The 16302-nt window shown below is 39.8% G+C and overlaps 1 protein-coding gene across 1 annotated transcript in view; it reads left to right on the top strand.

Moving 5' to 3' along the window:
- The first annotated feature begins 4135 nt into the window (after positions 1 to 4135).
- The window catches only part of NOC3L (NOC3 like DNA replication regulator), a 29244-nt gene continuing 17077 nt past the window's right edge, over positions 4136 to 16302 (top strand). The window contains 11 exon segments of the mRNA XM_002916092.4: positions 4136 to 4331; positions 5081 to 5288; positions 8499 to 8631; positions 9394 to 9551; positions 10154 to 10207; positions 11332 to 11368; positions 11370 to 11460; positions 12765 to 12926; positions 13117 to 13210; positions 16043 to 16137; positions 16139 to 16219. Of these exon segments, the coding sequence (XP_002916138.2) occupies positions 4323 to 4331; positions 5081 to 5288; positions 8499 to 8631; positions 9394 to 9551; positions 10154 to 10207; positions 11332 to 11368; positions 11370 to 11460; positions 12765 to 12926; positions 13117 to 13210; positions 16043 to 16137; positions 16139 to 16219 (1122 nt within the window). The 5' untranslated portion in view covers positions 4136 to 4322.

Here is a 16302-nt window from a genome sequence, read left to right as displayed (position 1 = left end):
CCCAGCGGAGAAGCCCGATGTGGGACTCGATCCCAGGACTCTGGGATCACGGCCCTGGGCCGAAGGCAGACACTTAACAACTGAGCCACCCAGACACCCTGGTGTATTAGTTTTTGATGGCTGTTGTGACAAATTGCCACAAATTTGGTGGTTGAAAACAACAGAAATTTATTTTTCAGATTTTTTTTTTCTTTTAAGGAATCTCTACACCCAATGTCGGGCTCGAGCCTACAACTCTGAGATCCAGAGTTGCATGTTCTACTGACTGAACCAGTCAGGTGCCCACAAAATTCATTCTCTCACAAGTTGACAGGTCAGAAATCAATCACTATCACTGAAATCAAGCTGTCAGCAGGGTTGCGCTCCCTCTGGAGGATCTAGGGGAAAATCTGTCCCTTGCCTCTTCCCCTTTCTGGTGTTGAGGCATTTCTTGATTTGTGGCTATATCACTACAATCTCTGCTCTGTAGTCACATTACCTCTTCCTCTTCTGCCTGTGTGAAATCTCCCTCCTCTTAGCTCATATACAGACACATGTAATTCCATCTAGGGCCTACCTGGATAGTCCAGGATAATCTCCCCATCTCAAGATCCTCAATCACACCTCTGGCCATATGAGGTAATATTCACAGGCTTTTGGGATTAGAGCCTGATATCTTTGGAGGACATTTTTCAGCCTACCACAATTGGTATGTTTATCCTTCAGTTCACTTTATCATTGGTTAAAGGCTGCTCTCAGGAGTGAAATTCTTTGCCACTTGTGGCCTGCTTTGCAGGGTTCATGAAAAAGTCTTCAGGTGAAAAGTTGCAAACACTTGTAGAGGACTTTTTTCTGCTTGTGTGTAATAAGTGCTGAGAGGATGTTGGTGGGATACCAACAACATCTGTTATATTATTATTTTTTGGCATCAGTCTTTCGTTTACAATTTTAATTCCATAATTAATCATAAGTTGTAATTAGGTTACTGAGAGTGGCAGGCAGAAGGATAAGCAGGCAAAGAAGCAGGCAGTGGAAGAAGAAGGCACACGTGCGGAGCAGGGAGCCCAATGTGGGGCTCTATCCCAGGACCCTGGGATCATGACCTGAGCTGAAGGCAGACACTTAACCGCTGAGCCACCCAGGTGCCCCTATTATGTGCTTTTAGTTTTAAGGTCCCTTCTTACAACTTACGTGAATTATCTTGTGGGACAGGAGCACCAGAAGCCTTATTGTTCCATGCATATTTAGTGACATTTTTCAAATCAGTTTATTATAGAGAATGGTCAAGAAAGCCCTAGCTTGTGTCCCAACATCTCTGGAATATTGGGATTCTAGCTGTAGGTAAATGAATGAAATAGAGAATATTGGAAGAGGCCCAAGTGAAAAAAATAGTTTGGTTTTGAACATGGGGATTTTAAGTTCCATGGTAACTATGTGGAGATGTTCAGAAGGAGGTAGCTGTAAAATGCAACCCTGAAGGGAGAGGTATGGACTGGACAAAGGATTTGGAAATATTTTTGCCATGTATAGATGAATGAGATCACACTGGAAGAGCAACTAGAATGAGAAGTAGAGAAGTGGGCCCAGACCAGAACCCTGAGAACCCTGAGAATCACCTACATTGATGAGGCATGAAGAAGGAGGAATGGAGGTGGGACAAGAACCCAGGGAAGAGGCTGTTAGGAGAGCCAAGGACATTGACACTGTAATATGAGAAAGGAGAAATGCGTAGCATCAAATGCAATGGAAAGATCTAGTCAAATTTAAAAAAAAAGTAGAAATTTAAAAATTTAAAAAAAATTTTTAAAAAAAGTAGAAAGTAGAAAGAAATGATGTAGCTTAGTGCACACTTAAAAAAGAAAACAATTTAGAGGTTCTTAGTGACTCCAATGAGAGCAACTAGAATGTTATGGGCAGATCCAGATGGGTTCTTAACAGGCTGCTCAAAAGGGCTCACAGGAATCTCTGAGTACAATCTCTGTGTAGCTAGTTTGGCGTAGCCCAGGGACCCCTCTTAGCCCAAGTGTTCAGGAAAGCTCTGGAGGATCCAAGAGGACCTAGACATCACTGAAATCAAGCTGTCAGCAGGGTTTAGAACTCAAAGTTTAGAACTCAAACTGAGTTTACCAGTGGGTTGAGCTAATGGGAAATGACACAAAGCTAGAGACCATAGAATTGAGAATCCATTAAGATTAAATTATTAGGAATCACGTAAACTTCCATTTTTAAGTTTGTGTTCAAAGAATAGATTGCTCAAATTCAAAATGGGAGGGATTTAGCTTGGCAACAATTGCTTAAAAATGATCTAGGGATTCAAGGTGATTATAAACTTAAAATGGGCCAAGCTTATGATTTAATTCCTCAAGAACTTAGCACAAACTTGGGCTGTGATAACAGAAAAGAGGCAGTGGAGACACCAGAATACTAGTTTTTTTGGAAATAAAGACAAGCAGGGAAAGAAGAAAATGAAAGAGCAATTAAAAGGAGATACAGTCAGGGGCACCTGGGTGGCTTAGTCGGTTAAGCATCTGCCTTCAGCTCAGGTCATGATCCCAGGGCCCTGGGATAGAGTCCCACATTGGGTTCCCTGCTCAGCAGGGAGTCAACTTCTCCCTCTCCTTCTGCCCCTCCCCTCCACTTAAATAAATAAATAAAAATAATAATAAATAAAAATAAATAAATAAATAAATAAAAATTAAAAAAAAAGATAGTCATTAGAAAATTATGGAAGAGATCTGCATGTGCTAATAGGTTGAGGGGAAGAATCCACTGGAGAGGGAAAACAGAGAAGGGATAATTAGTGATACAGGAGTCTGATAAAGCTGGGAGAAAATTCGTTTTGAATGGAAGCAGGGATGCCTCACCTTTGGAGAGACTAAAGGGAAGCCTGGAAGGATGGGAGTGACCAGAGATAAATTGCTACGTTTGAGAAGGGATTTAGGCACTTGGGAAGAGCGCACAGGCTAATGTTTTCAGTTTGTTTGATGAAGTAATATTCCAGTGGGAGAGGCTCTGCTGTTTCCGAGAGTGTGTGTGGAAGAAGAGAGCACAATGGGGGAAACTGGTGAACTTGGAAGGGAAGGAAAGAATTCCAGATAAAATGGGATTCTTGGTCTCTGAGGTGGAACCCAGAAATTGGCAGTTTTCTTCTCAATCTTTTTAACACTAACACCCACCAGGGAGCTCAGACTTCTGAGCCTCTCCTGGCTTTCCCACCTGGCTTAGGACAGCAGGGTCCAGTGTTGGTGGAGAGATGTGCTCAAGCACCATAGACTTTACTTCTTTAAAAAATAAACTGGGGGCGCCTGGGTGGCACAGCGGTTGAGCATCTGCCTTCAGCTCAGGGCGTGACCCTGGCGTTGTGGGATCGAGCCCCACATCAGGCTCCTCTGCTATGAGCCTGCTTCTTCCTCTCCCACTCCCCCTGCTTGTGTTCCCTCTCTCGCTGGCTGTCTCTATCTCTGTCGAATGAATAAATAAAATCTTAAAAAAAAAAAGTGGAATTCTTAATTTATTCAGAAAAAAAAGGCTTTCGGGACAAACATTTTGAAAACCAAATGCAATACATAAATCTTCCTGTTGGAATTAATGACTTTGGTGGAATTAATAAGAAGACAGTAAAATTTACACAAAGGTAATAGTTGCAAAATATTGAAATGCAGAGTCTCACCGACATACCTCTTTATCAGACAATGGTTAAAGTGAAGCCAAGAAATGTTTCAAAATAAAATATCAAGAACTAAGAGACTTTTGAGTTCTGGAAGGTCACGAGACGTCATTCGCCATTCCACAAACACGCCCAGAGAGCCCGTCGATGGGGCAGGCATTACACAAAAGGAGTAAGCCTTTCCTGCCCTCATGCCCTGACAAGAGGAAAACCAACTGCAGAAGTATCTCTGACAAAAAGCTGAGATACGCTGCGTGAGGAGACGCACGACGTGCAGTAAGGTGATTGATAAAAATCAAGCCCTTTCCTTCTGAAAGGTGGAGACGACTTCTCCAGGACTTTAAAGGAAGTTGGGCGACAGCACAGGAATCACAGACCTAGTGAATTTCCCCCGGGGCCACCCGCCTTCCGCAAGCACGCCGCTCTGGGACACTGCAAGTTCACCCACGCGTTCTCCGGGGTGCCACCTGCCTGGCGCCGCGAGAGGGCGCGCGGCCGAGTCTGCGCGCGGAAGTCCCACCCCCCACTTCCGGCGGCGGAGGCTGGGGCGGAACCTGCGAAACCTTCCGCTTTGCTCAGTGTAGGGGCTGGGGCACGTGTGTTGTTGCCTCGCAATTCTTGGATTACCTCCATCCTTGGTCCAACTGTAGTGTCGGGACTCTCTTCATACTTAAGGATGAAGGCGGTAAGCGTCCTGAGGAGCCCGATCTCCGCGGCTTAGGGCCCCTTTGGCTGAAGGTCGCTGCCTGGTGTAGTTTTTCGGCGATTTTTTTGTTCTTGTATAGGGGGCGGTGGCTTGGATTCGGGGCTCCCTCCCTTCTGTGCGCTGCCAGCTTCCCGGCACTTAGATCTGGAGCTTTCTTGAGTGTCCACTGTGCGCGCACTTGGCTTCAGGGGGCCGTGATGAGACAAGCACGGAGTCTTCTTTCTGTAGGGTGTCGGACATTAAATAGGGTTCTTAGAGACTATCTTTCGAACCCTTTATTTTACAAATGGGTAGCAGGGTCCTGCTCGCAATGAGTTTCTAATGTGAGTCATGGGACTCGAGATGAATCCATTTTTTCCCCCTAAAGGGTAAGGAGATAGAAAATTAAGTGATTTGGCCTGGTTCTCACAGAAAATAAGAGCTGGGATTTGGATTTCTGAATGAGGGGTTACCAGCAAGTGTTGAATTCCAAAGATTCGAATTCTGTTTTGCTCTTCTTAGTTTAGGGGTCTTTGACAGGTCTTATACTCTCTTTCAGCCTTAGCTTTTTCATCAGTTATTTGAAGGTAACAGCAATCACTGCTTAACTAGATTGTTGTAATCAAATATGTTGGAGAACTTTGCAAACAGTATGGCGGTATATGAATGTCACTTATTTTAAAGACAACGTTTTGCTCTGAGTATGCAATTAAAATTTCTGGGTGTACAGTACTCTTGTTGTTTTCTAGAGAAGAAATAAAAAACAGATCCCAAGCTTTCGGAAGTTGCTAAAAACTAGTAAAGTGAAACTTGAAAACAAGCTAAAAAATAAGCAATTTAAACAACAAAGTACTCTCAAGAAGTACCGAAAAGAACAGAGGAAACTAAGGCAAGCTGTAAAAGATGCTGTGTCTAAGAAACCGATCCCACTGGAAGACCCAAAGGAAAAACGACCAGGTAGGTAATTGTGAAAGCATTCATGTCCTGTAGTTTCCATTGATTCGTTCTGAATGTTCATGAAGTAACATTGCTTTCTAGTAATCACTCTTGTTTTCAGATCTTCCCAAGAGTAAGTAAGGATAGTAGTCCTGTGTGCTTTATCACAGTCCGAATGAGAAAACATTAGAGTATAGTATTCATTGTGAGAAAGAGCTAGCCTCTGCTTTTAGTTTGTCTAGAAAGCAGATCTGAAGATAGAATACTTGGGAAAACAAACTGAGAGTAGCTGTGTAAATAAATGTTGAGGAGCGTGCCAGTGCTGCCACTTTCCCATTCACTGGCAGTTAGCTAAGGTAAGAACATTGTTTTTCTCTGGGGCATTCTTCACAGTGTTGCCAAGGTTCACTTAGTTTTCTCAACTTCTGGCTTTCTTTTCATATGGAAACTTGGAGTGAAATTGAGCTGTAACTGTCAGGGTTATTCTTTTGTGAAACTATCCAAGAACTCCAAAGTACTCAAAACAGGTAAGGAATATGACCATTTTGAGTCAGACCAGTTCCTCTACAATGTTATTGCCACTTTCAGGGTATTCATATTTGATTGTGCCTGACTGTTCAGTCTTCCCATGTATATCTCATTCTCTTAAACCTGACCTATTTAGTTTGATCCCTTGGCTACATATTATTGTGATGTAGAAAAGGTTGTTGGACTAGAAGTCAGGAAACTTGGGTTTTTCTCTTAATTTTGTTGTTAGCAAAGTGACCTTAGTTGGTCACTTAATCTCCAGGTATTTCATCTGTTAAAAAAAAAAAAAAAGTGTTGGTTGAGTTACATGCTTTTTAATATCTCTTCTATCTAAAATTCGGTAGAATTTTAAAAATATGATGTTAATGATTATGTATAAAAAGCAAAATATTCATTTTACCACACTGAGCATCTAAATGAAGTCTATCAAGCAGTTGGGAACAAGAGTATCTGGGTTAGAGAGAACAGCTTTGGGAATTAACCTGCATGCAGATGGTAATTGAAGCCTTAGACATGGGTAAAATCAATGTGAAGACTGTGTAGTGTGAGAACAAGAGAGCCAAGAAAGAATTTTAAGGAACCCCAGCATTTAAGAAATGGGTGGATGAACAAAACCTGTAATGGGGTTTGAGGAGGAGCCAGAGAATTAGGAAGAAAACCAGAACTGTACAGTGTCTTAGAAATCAGAAGAAGGGTGTTTAAAGAAAGAAGGAAACTATTTATGTTCCAACATGAAATAGTCTACAAAATAGTTAGTTTTAAAAAACAAGGTGAAAAGTAGTGTGTTTTGATGCTTTCATTCACTTGAAATTACAGGCTCTTGCCACATGTATGAGATGCTTATACCATTTGAATAAAAAGGAGTAAAAATATATTTATAAACTCATACACACTATCACAGAAAAAGCTTTTAAGAAAATGCTTTGACTTTAACCTAATAGTCTTACTGTTAGGAATTTAGTCTATGATTATATTTGAAAAAATTTGCCAAGAATATATTTCCAAGTGTGCTCATTTCAACATTATTAATAATAGCAAACAAAAATGCCACCATGATCAAAAATTGAAAATAAGATGTTCAACAGGAATTGTTAAATGACATAAATGTTGTTTATCTATGGTGGAATACTATACAGCTGTCAAGACTGACAGAGCTATAGCTTGTCCATATGCTCTATATGATCTGTGAAGTGAGGATTGACAACTTGCCCACTGGAAAATGACTTGACCATCTTAAAATGCTGATATAAAGAACTTAATGGATTAGAGAGTGAAGATATAAGGGAGAGAGGGCTTAAATGATAGAACAAGGCAAGAGAGGGCAAGAAGTTTTGGGATCCAGAATCCAGGAGGAGAGGCACTCTTCCAATGTTATGAGAAGGAAAATGGAAGAGATGGATGCAGATGCTGTTGAATTCAGTATGGAAAATTGCAGGAGTTTCTAGCTTCACTTCTGGCTTTTCTTTGATGGAGGAAGTTAGCTCCTCTGAGGATTAGGAAGGGAGGTAGGTGACGGGGTTAGAAGTGTGGTGTTAGAGAAAAGATTTGAAAAGGCGAAGGAAGAGAGAAAGCTGATCAGGGAAATAAACCAGTTGCTGGTCACTTTTGAGAAATGGGAAGCTCATTTAAAGTAGGTAGGAGTTCCATTCTGTGCAATGTGTACATTTATATGGCAATATTTATGAGTGTTATTGGAGTCAAGGAGAATCGTAAATTCTGTTACGGAAGATGCTAAGATTGTCTTGTTCATGGTTGAATCCTTAGCACTTAGAGCAGTGCTTGGCACTTAGCAGACATTCATTTTTATTTTAAAAAAGAGAAAGTGAGGGACAAAGGAAGAAGTTAAGAGTGATTATTTGGAGATTTGTTAGATGTAAGTGCCTAAACTGTAGAAGGGAAGGTAGTTAAGGATATTGGCAAGAGGGCAGTTGAAATGATAGGGGCGCCTGGGTGGCTCAGTCATTAAGCGTCTGCCTTTAGCTCAGGGCGTGATCCCCGGGTTCTGGGATCGAGCCCCACGTCAGGCTCTTCTGCTGGGAGCCTGCTTCCTCTCCCACTCCCCCTGCTTGTGTTCCCTCTCTTGCTGGCTGTCTCCACCTCTGTCAGATAAATAAATAAAATCTTAAAAAAAAAATGATAACCATGCAGCAGAAGCACAGAAATGAAGATAGAACACAATGGAAGATAGAAGTAGAGTGGTCAGAGGATTGAAGGTCTGTACATTTGGTCACAGAAGTGCAGTGGAAGTAACCGAACGAGTGCTGGAAGGAGAAACCGTTGTGGTCAGGGAAGTGGGGTGAGCACCGAAGTTTGGGATGTGGCCTGTGGAGTGGGTGGCTGAAGTGGAATGGAAGTGAGAGTCACTGGGGACCAGAAGGAGTGAAGCGGCTCAATCATTGGTTCTTGCATGCGCTGAAAGACATTGCAGACTGTGTGGAGGCATTTTATTTTTTGGTTGTGACAGTGACCTGGGAAGGCTCCTGGCATTTAGATTTCAGGGGTTGGAGATACGAGCATTTTGCCTAGCTCAAGACACCCCAATAGAGCAAAGAGCTGTCTGGACCAACGTGTTATTAGTACTTCCATTTAGAAACAGCGAGCTGACATACTGGAAAAGCATTAACTTTTCACTTGTTGACACAAAAACGCAGAGTTCTATACCTCTAATACCTGTTTCTGATGTCGTTGTTGTTGTTGGAACAGGTAAAAGGATTGAGAGGGAAGAGGAGGAAGAAGAGGAAGCCCTTCCTTTGGATATGATGGATGAAGATGACTTGCAGTTAATGAGAGACTTAGGACAAAGAGCATCTTTTCTAACGAGAGATCTTTCTTCTAGGTAATATTTCATTTAGATTATAAACATTCACATCCTTTTCACTGTTAAAAACTTGATTCTGAATTTTAGTTAGGTGGTTAGTGCAAGGAACGTGAGAGAATAAACCCTGTGGCTTGGTTTATTTCCTAAATAAAGGAAGTTCATGAATAAAACAAACCGATTTTATTCGGCGTACATCTTTATTTCTTTTGAGTCTGAATAGTGAAGTAGAGTGCACCGGGGAAGAATGTAGTTCTCTGTTTGGGGAATTGGCAGAACAGTCTTGAGTTCGTAACAGCTACGATCTCAGTCCTTGTTATCCTGTTGGGGAGGTATTATGCCCATTTACAGAGGAACCTGATGTTTCCTGCAATCACAAGTAGTGGATCTGAAATTTAAACCTAGATCTTTTTCACTAAGCCCATGCAATGGTCTCAGGGTTTTTGGGAAAGTAGAATAGCATGATGTCACCTTTGGCTCCGTGGAATAGTTTTCAAAAAGAATCTGCTGTAGCTTTCACTTCCGTTTGCATCTGAAGGGAAAACTACATGCAGCCGTAGTCTTTGGGGTAGACTACATGGTTCTTTTATTCATTACTGTTTGAGTGCCTGCTATGTGCCTGGTCTACGTGCTAATGTCTATGTACCTGTTTTTTTATTTTTTATTTTTATTTTTTCTTTATACCTTTTGAAGGTTTGGCTAGTCGTTTACTTTTCTGTACTTTTTAAATGATCTCTGGATTCCTTTTTAAATACATTAAAACTGGAATTTTTTTTTCTGCAGTGAACCTGTTCACGCCAAGAAACGAAAGCATGAGCATGTTATAGATAAATATGAAAAAATTCCAAGAGCTCTGCAAACTGCCCCAGAGAAGGAACTGATTCACTTACTTCCTATCAAGGATAAAAGTGGTATAATCCCACAGACCAGGGAGAAGCCAGGTAAATCTAATCAATCAGCCAGTGTATTAATAAAAATTTTAGCTCCTTACTAATATTACCACATTTTTTTCACTCAAGATTTAATTTTATTTTTACTTTTTCCTACAAAATAGGGAGTATCTGCAATTAGTCATATAGCAAGCTTGATGATTTTGGCCAGAAATACAGATGGTATCTCAGATTTCTGTTGTATCATGAGTATAGCTGAAGCTACAATGTTGAGGTGATATTCTTTTCAGAGTTATTTTCACCAAATACTCTTGTTTCTAAAATTAGAATATTAGTTATCCTTTATTAGCCTTCTTTACTTACATGTATCTTTTTTCTTGTGAGATAAAATGCACAGAAAAGTCTAGAAATCAGAGTTGCTTTGCAAAGTTATGTGGTTTATCACAAAAAAAACACACTCACAAAACTATCTGGGCAAGAAATAAATGCTTCCAGCACCCAGAAACTTCCTCTGTGCTCCCCTCAATCATTAATTGCTTCCTCCTCACAAAAGTAACTACAGAGTTTTATGGTAATGACTTCCCTGCTTTTCCCTGTAGTTTTATCACTTAAGTATATTGTCAGATTTGTTAATATACCTGTTTTCCATACAGTTACAGACAGTAACCAAGATGAAGAGGATCAAGAAGAGTTGGAACTTGAGGAAGGTAATGGAATGTGTTTTTGTAGTTATTAAAGTGTAATTGAGAATTACATTTTTTTGTGTAATAGTTAATGTGACTGAGTTTTAGATAAAATCTGAAACGTGTATTTTAGAGTACTGGCCGTTTCAACGTCATTTGAACATTTTCCCACATGTTGAAAGTCTCACCTTGTGAAATTTGATTCTTTGTTGCTCTTTATTTTGGAAAATTCTGTGCAGTTATGTTTGTAATGTCTAGACAAGCATGAAGAGTCTTGTAAATTATTAACATTTTTGAATTCTTTTTAATTTTAAGTGAAGGACCTGCCTATAAATATTAACTTTTTAGCTTGAAATTGCAAAATGATTCTGTGATATGAAATCATTTCACTTCTTTCTTAGAGTTGTTATATATGTCTGTGTATATGTCTGTTTTAGATCATTGAATGTGGGTTTCTGATATCTAAGATAGTTGCAATCAAAGTCAAACTGAAAGAACATATTTTATGGTTTGAAATTATATTTGTTTGGAATTTGCAATAGAACAAACTGGTTAAATTTTTGCTTTAGCTTAGCAAACCTCATTAATGGTGTAAATGAGATTACAGGTCAACTAATTGTTTTCAGTAATCCTTCACTGGCTCATTAGAGATTATGTTTGCATGTTTATTAAATCTATTTCCCTATCAATTTCTTTTCTTAAAGTGGACATATTTTCTATAGTGCAAAAGATTGTACAAAGTTGAAAACAAAGGGAGAATATTCTGCACTTTTTTAAGAACCTAAATCAGGTTGATTTTTCCCTTAATTCATGGGGATTATTATAAGTTTATTAGCATAGTAGTTAAAAATATGAGCTCTTGGGTCAGACTACCTGGGTTTTGAATTCCATTTCTACCACGTTTATGAGTATAAGCAAGTTACTCTCCCTTTGCCTCATTTTCTGTGTACAAAATGGATATGATGATTGTACTTGCCTCATAGCATTTTTGAGAGAATCATACGTAGTAATCTTGTTCCATGGCAAGTGGTCAATAAAAGTTATTATTTTTATTATTTGTTACTATAAGAATATTATTGTATTGATTAAGGTTCTTGGATACTTGTAAATAAAGAAATGTTTAAGAGGGGAAATCTAATCTGTTTCAGAGATCATTGAAGATCCCATTCGAGAACTGACATTAGAAACATTTGATTGAGAGAAGGAAGAAACTAGAGGAGAAGAAAATGCATATTGCAGCCTTGGGATCTGCCATATTAGGAGACCCAGAAAGTAACGTAAGTAGTACTGATTTCTTTGAGCTGTTCATATTAGATACGGTGTAAATGTCTAATATTTTAAGATTACCTTATCATCTATAAGCACATATAAAAAGGAAAAGCATTAAAACACAGTGACTGAGGCAGAAGAAGAATAGATAGAATCTTAGTCTAATCCTGCATCTGAACTTAATTTTTTCTGTAATCTTAGAAGAGTCACTTAAGCTCTCTGAGTCGTATTTCCCTCATCTCTAAATGAAGGTATTGAGGGGCATCTGGGTGGCTCAGTTGGTTCAGCGTGTGACTCGATTTTAGCTCAGGTCATGACTCAGGATCATGGATCTAGCTCTGTGCTGGATGTGGAGCCTGCTTAAGATTCTGTCTCTCCCTCTGCCTCCCTCCCCTATGTCTCTCTAAAAGGAATGAATGAATGAATATAGATATTGGACTTAATGTTGTAACTCTGAAAGTGGTAAGTGTAACAATTAATTGGATGAGGGAGAAGGAACCTACTTGCAAATGTGCTTGACTGATTGACAGGATTTTTAATAATGCACATGCTACACAAAAGTCGGTGAGATTAGTTCAGGAGTACTTGTAAGTGGAAAATACATTAAGTGAAATAGGTCAGAGTTATTATGAATCATCAACAGTGGTGGAGATGGTCATGGTTACAACACGTGGACTCAAAAAACCTGGGATACTGTCTGTTAGACATTGGGTAAGTCCTTTTACCCAAGACTCATTTTCTTCATCTCTAAAAAGGGGATGGTACCTATTTTAAGACACTTTGTTGTGAGGATTAGATAATCAAATATACGTGAAGTCATGTAAAGTGGTACCGTTGTTCCTGTTGATATTGGTGTTCCCGTCATCCTGTGAATATATTTATTGAACAATAAAGTAGTAAAATTTCAGGTGGTTATGTTTTGGAGTAGTACTTATTCTTTTTTAACAAAGTGAGGGAAGATCTGGAACGGAGTTAGGAAAATTTGGAATATTTCTCACCTGTATTATCTCATTTAATCATTATAAAACCATAAAGAGAAGAACTGTTGATTTTATTTTACAGTGGAAAAATTGAGCCTTTAAAAATTCAAGTAAATTTGTTACGATTTTAACAGCTGCTGGGTTGGAATCTGAGTCTTCCGGCTCTGGAGCCTCATGCTCACACACGTTAGGGACAGTGAATCGGTGGTGCCGTGTTTATCCTACCCCCTGCTGTGGCAGATGTTGCTAACCAACCAGAGGATTGCTTCTCAAGATACCCAGCAAGCAGTAGTAGTTCGTCAAATATTTCTTTATTGTTATTTCTCTAACAGATTAAAAAATTGAAAGAAATACGTTCCATGCTGACGGAACAGGATCCTGATGTGGCTGTTACTGTTCGAAAGCTGGTGATAATTTCCCTGTTGGAGTTATTTAAAGACATTACTCCTTCATATAAAATACGACCCCTCACAGAAGCAGAAAAATGTACCAAGGTAATGATAGATACAATTACTATACAAAATAAGTTGAACATTTTGGAGAGCTAGAGATGGGAGAAATAGTAGGGTTTTTTCTGTTTGTTTTTATAGGATTGGATATATACTAGGCACTCACATTTTGTGCTAATTTAAGGATTTTGTTATTTGATTTTAAAAAATGAGTGCTCTTTTTGATTTTTTTCAGATCCGCAAAGAAACCCAAAAGTTAAGAGAATTTGAAGAAGGTCTGGTTAGCCAATATAAATTTTATTTGGAAAATCTGGAGCAAATGATTAAAGGTATAGTAAAGATTTTATTTTTATTTTTTAATTTTTTTTTATTTTTAAGAATTTTATTTATTTATTTGACAGAGGGAGAGACAGCCAGCGAGAGAGGGAACACAAGCAGGGGGAGTGGGAGAGGAAAAAGCAGGCTCCCAGCGGAGCAGGGAGCCCGTTGTGGGGCTCGATCCCAGCACCCTGGGATCACGCCCTGAGCCCAAGGCAGACGCTTAACGACTGAGCCACCCAGACGTCCCAGTAAACATTTTAAAAATACGTAACATACGTAGCTTTGGTCAGGAAGGTGAGTTCTATATTCTGTGCTCTGTGGCAAGAGTCAGTATAGCATGTTATCAAGAGCGGAGTCTACAGTCCGACTTCCTGGGTTCAAATCTGGGCCCTCTCCTTACTACCCATGTGGTAGGCAAATCATTTCATTTTTCTGTTTATAAATAATAGTACTTATTGCATAGGATTGTTGTGAGAAGTAAATCAGTTTATACATAAAAGGTGCTTACAACTGTGACTGGCCTGTATGGGCCCTGTATCGATCGACTGTTAGTATTATTGTTGCTCCAGGCCTTTCCCTAGTAAGTATGTTTCCTGAATTTGTGAATGGTAGAAATTCACGCTGCTGGTTTTTATTTGGAGACAGTAGTTAGGGGAGAAGGATGACTTGAAATGGATGAAATTAGTGCCTTGAAAATGGACTTTGATGGAATCAATCATACTGGATGATAAACTCTTCCATCAAACCTTTATTCTCTTTTTCGTTGTTTAGAAAAGGAAGGGCATTTGAAAATTGGAGCATGAATGGAGAAGAAAGTCAGTTGCCTAGGTCAGGTGTTTTCACTTTACTTAGTTGAGCTCCTTTACTCAGTAATGGGCCTAAGGATCACCCAGTTGCTGTCTCAGCTGGAACAGGACTACCAAATCCTGTTGGCCCAGTGAGGGCAGGAAGGAGATGGTAAGGGTAGGGGTGAGGGTGGAGGTGGGGGCCGGTGCCATGGATGTTGCTTCTGTGTTCTGGCTTCCCAACTGGAGCCTACTTAGGAGCATACATTCCAAGGCCTGGGAGCTTTGTGTAGACCAGCACTGTCCAAGAGAAATAGAACATGAGACACATACGTCATTCGAAAAATATATAACAACAGTAAGAAAAAAAAGTAAAAAGCAATGAAATTACTATGTATATTATTACTATTTCAACAAATTATTTCAACATATAATCAGTTTTAAAAATTAGGTATTTTACATTCCTTTTTTTGTACTAAGTTCAAAATCTGATGCATATCTCACACTTAGAGCACCTCTGCATTTGGACCAGCCACAGTTCAAGTACTCAGTTGTCACATGTGGCTGGTGGCCTCCATATCACACCATGCAGGTGTAGGCCTTTTCTAAGTTGATGGAACCATTATGAAGTCTTTTTTTTTTAAATTTTAAAACAGTTACGGTAAAACATAGCATAAAATTTATCATTCTAACAATTTTTAAAGTGTACAGTTGTGCGGCCATTCAGTAAGCCCAGTGTCATACCGCTGTCACCACTCTGCATCCGCAGTGTTTCTTCACCTTCCCCAGCTGAAGTTCTCTGCCTGCCCCAGCCCGTGGCAGCCACCATTCTGCTTTCTAATTTGAATTGAATATGGATCTGACTACCCTAGGAACCTCATATTAGTGAAATTATACAATATTTGTCCTTTTGTGACTCGCTTATTTCACTTAGCATAATGTCTTCAAGATTCTCGTAGCATGTGTCAAAATTTCCTTCCTAAGGCTGAATAATATTCCATTCTGTATATGTACCACATATTGTTTATTCATCTGTTATGAAATCTTGTCAGCTTTAAGTAAATAGAAGAGATGGTTTTTAAGATGGATACAGCCTGTTTGAGGAAAACTCGTGTATATGAGAAGGAAGTTTAAAACACGGGCACTATCATCTGTAGTGTCTTTCTCATCTCTGGTTGTGTATGATGTAGAGGGAAGTGTGGAACCTTCTCCAGAAAAACCAGTGTATTTCCATATTCCAGATGCTACGTATGGTAGCAGAGTATGTAGAAATTTCTATAAGAGGTACTGCAGGGCACCTGGATGGGTCAGTCGGTTAAGCGTCTGCCTTTGGCTCAGGTCATGATCCCAGGGTCCTGCGATGGAGCCCCATGTCAGGCTCTCTGCTCCGCGGGGAGCCTGCTTCTCCCTCTGCCTGCCGCTCCCCCTACTTGTGCGCTCTCTCTCTGTCAAATAAATAAAATCTTTAAAAAAAAAAAAAGAAAAGAGGTACTGTGCATCATCGGCTGTTCTGAAGAAAAATTTAAATCTCTGAGCCTCCTGGGTAAGGATACCACAGTGAGCATTAGCAAGAAGTCAGGAGAAATAATGTTTTAGATTCTCCAGAATTTTTGGAATGTGGAAGAGACTGGGGCTCAGAATCTGGAGCTTGCTTATATTCACTAGCCAATTAATGGATGACTAGGATTTGAACCCAGGCTCCTTGACTTGTAATCTAGTGTTTTGAGGAAAGCCTGGTAGAGCCCAGCCCAGGGATTTCTTAAGGTATCCAGCTCTTTGTCTCCGCCTGCCCTGATTTATCCCTGAGACCCTTTTCCTCCAATGATACATCTTTTAAAACGTATGGAAAGCCAAAGTTCTTAACATTATGGTTAGAGGCGGAGGGTGGACGATGGCAGATACATTTTAACGATGATGTTTGTACTTGTGTCTAAGGGGGGGGGCACAGCTCGTTTATGAATTTGCACAGTGTATTATCGCATATTCCTGTGAAAAAAGCTAACTAGTTGAAGCTTTGATGAATAAGTAAAATAACTACAGTTATCTTTTGATTAGACTGGAAGCAAAGGAAACTGAAGAAAAGTAATGTAGTTTCCTTAAAGGCGTACAAAGGACTGGCGGAAGTGGCTGTGAGGAGCCTGTGTGAGCTGTTTGGTGGCACTACCTCATTTCAACTTTCACAACAACATCATTGTATTGATTGTCCCGCTCATGAATGACGCATCAAAGTCGGTGGGTTGCTAAGTGATTGTTGCTGTCACCTGAACACAAAACTCTAGACCTTGTGATTATAATTTTTTTTCTCAGAATTCTTT

This window comes from Ailuropoda melanoleuca, chromosome 6, assembly GCF_002007445.2.
Source record: "Ailuropoda melanoleuca isolate Jingjing chromosome 6, ASM200744v2, whole genome shotgun sequence".
Taxonomy (NCBI): Eukaryota; Metazoa; Chordata; class Mammalia; order Carnivora; family Ursidae; genus Ailuropoda; species Ailuropoda melanoleuca.
Note: the sequence above shows the minus strand (reverse complement) of the source record. Positions and strands in the feature narration are given on the sequence as shown.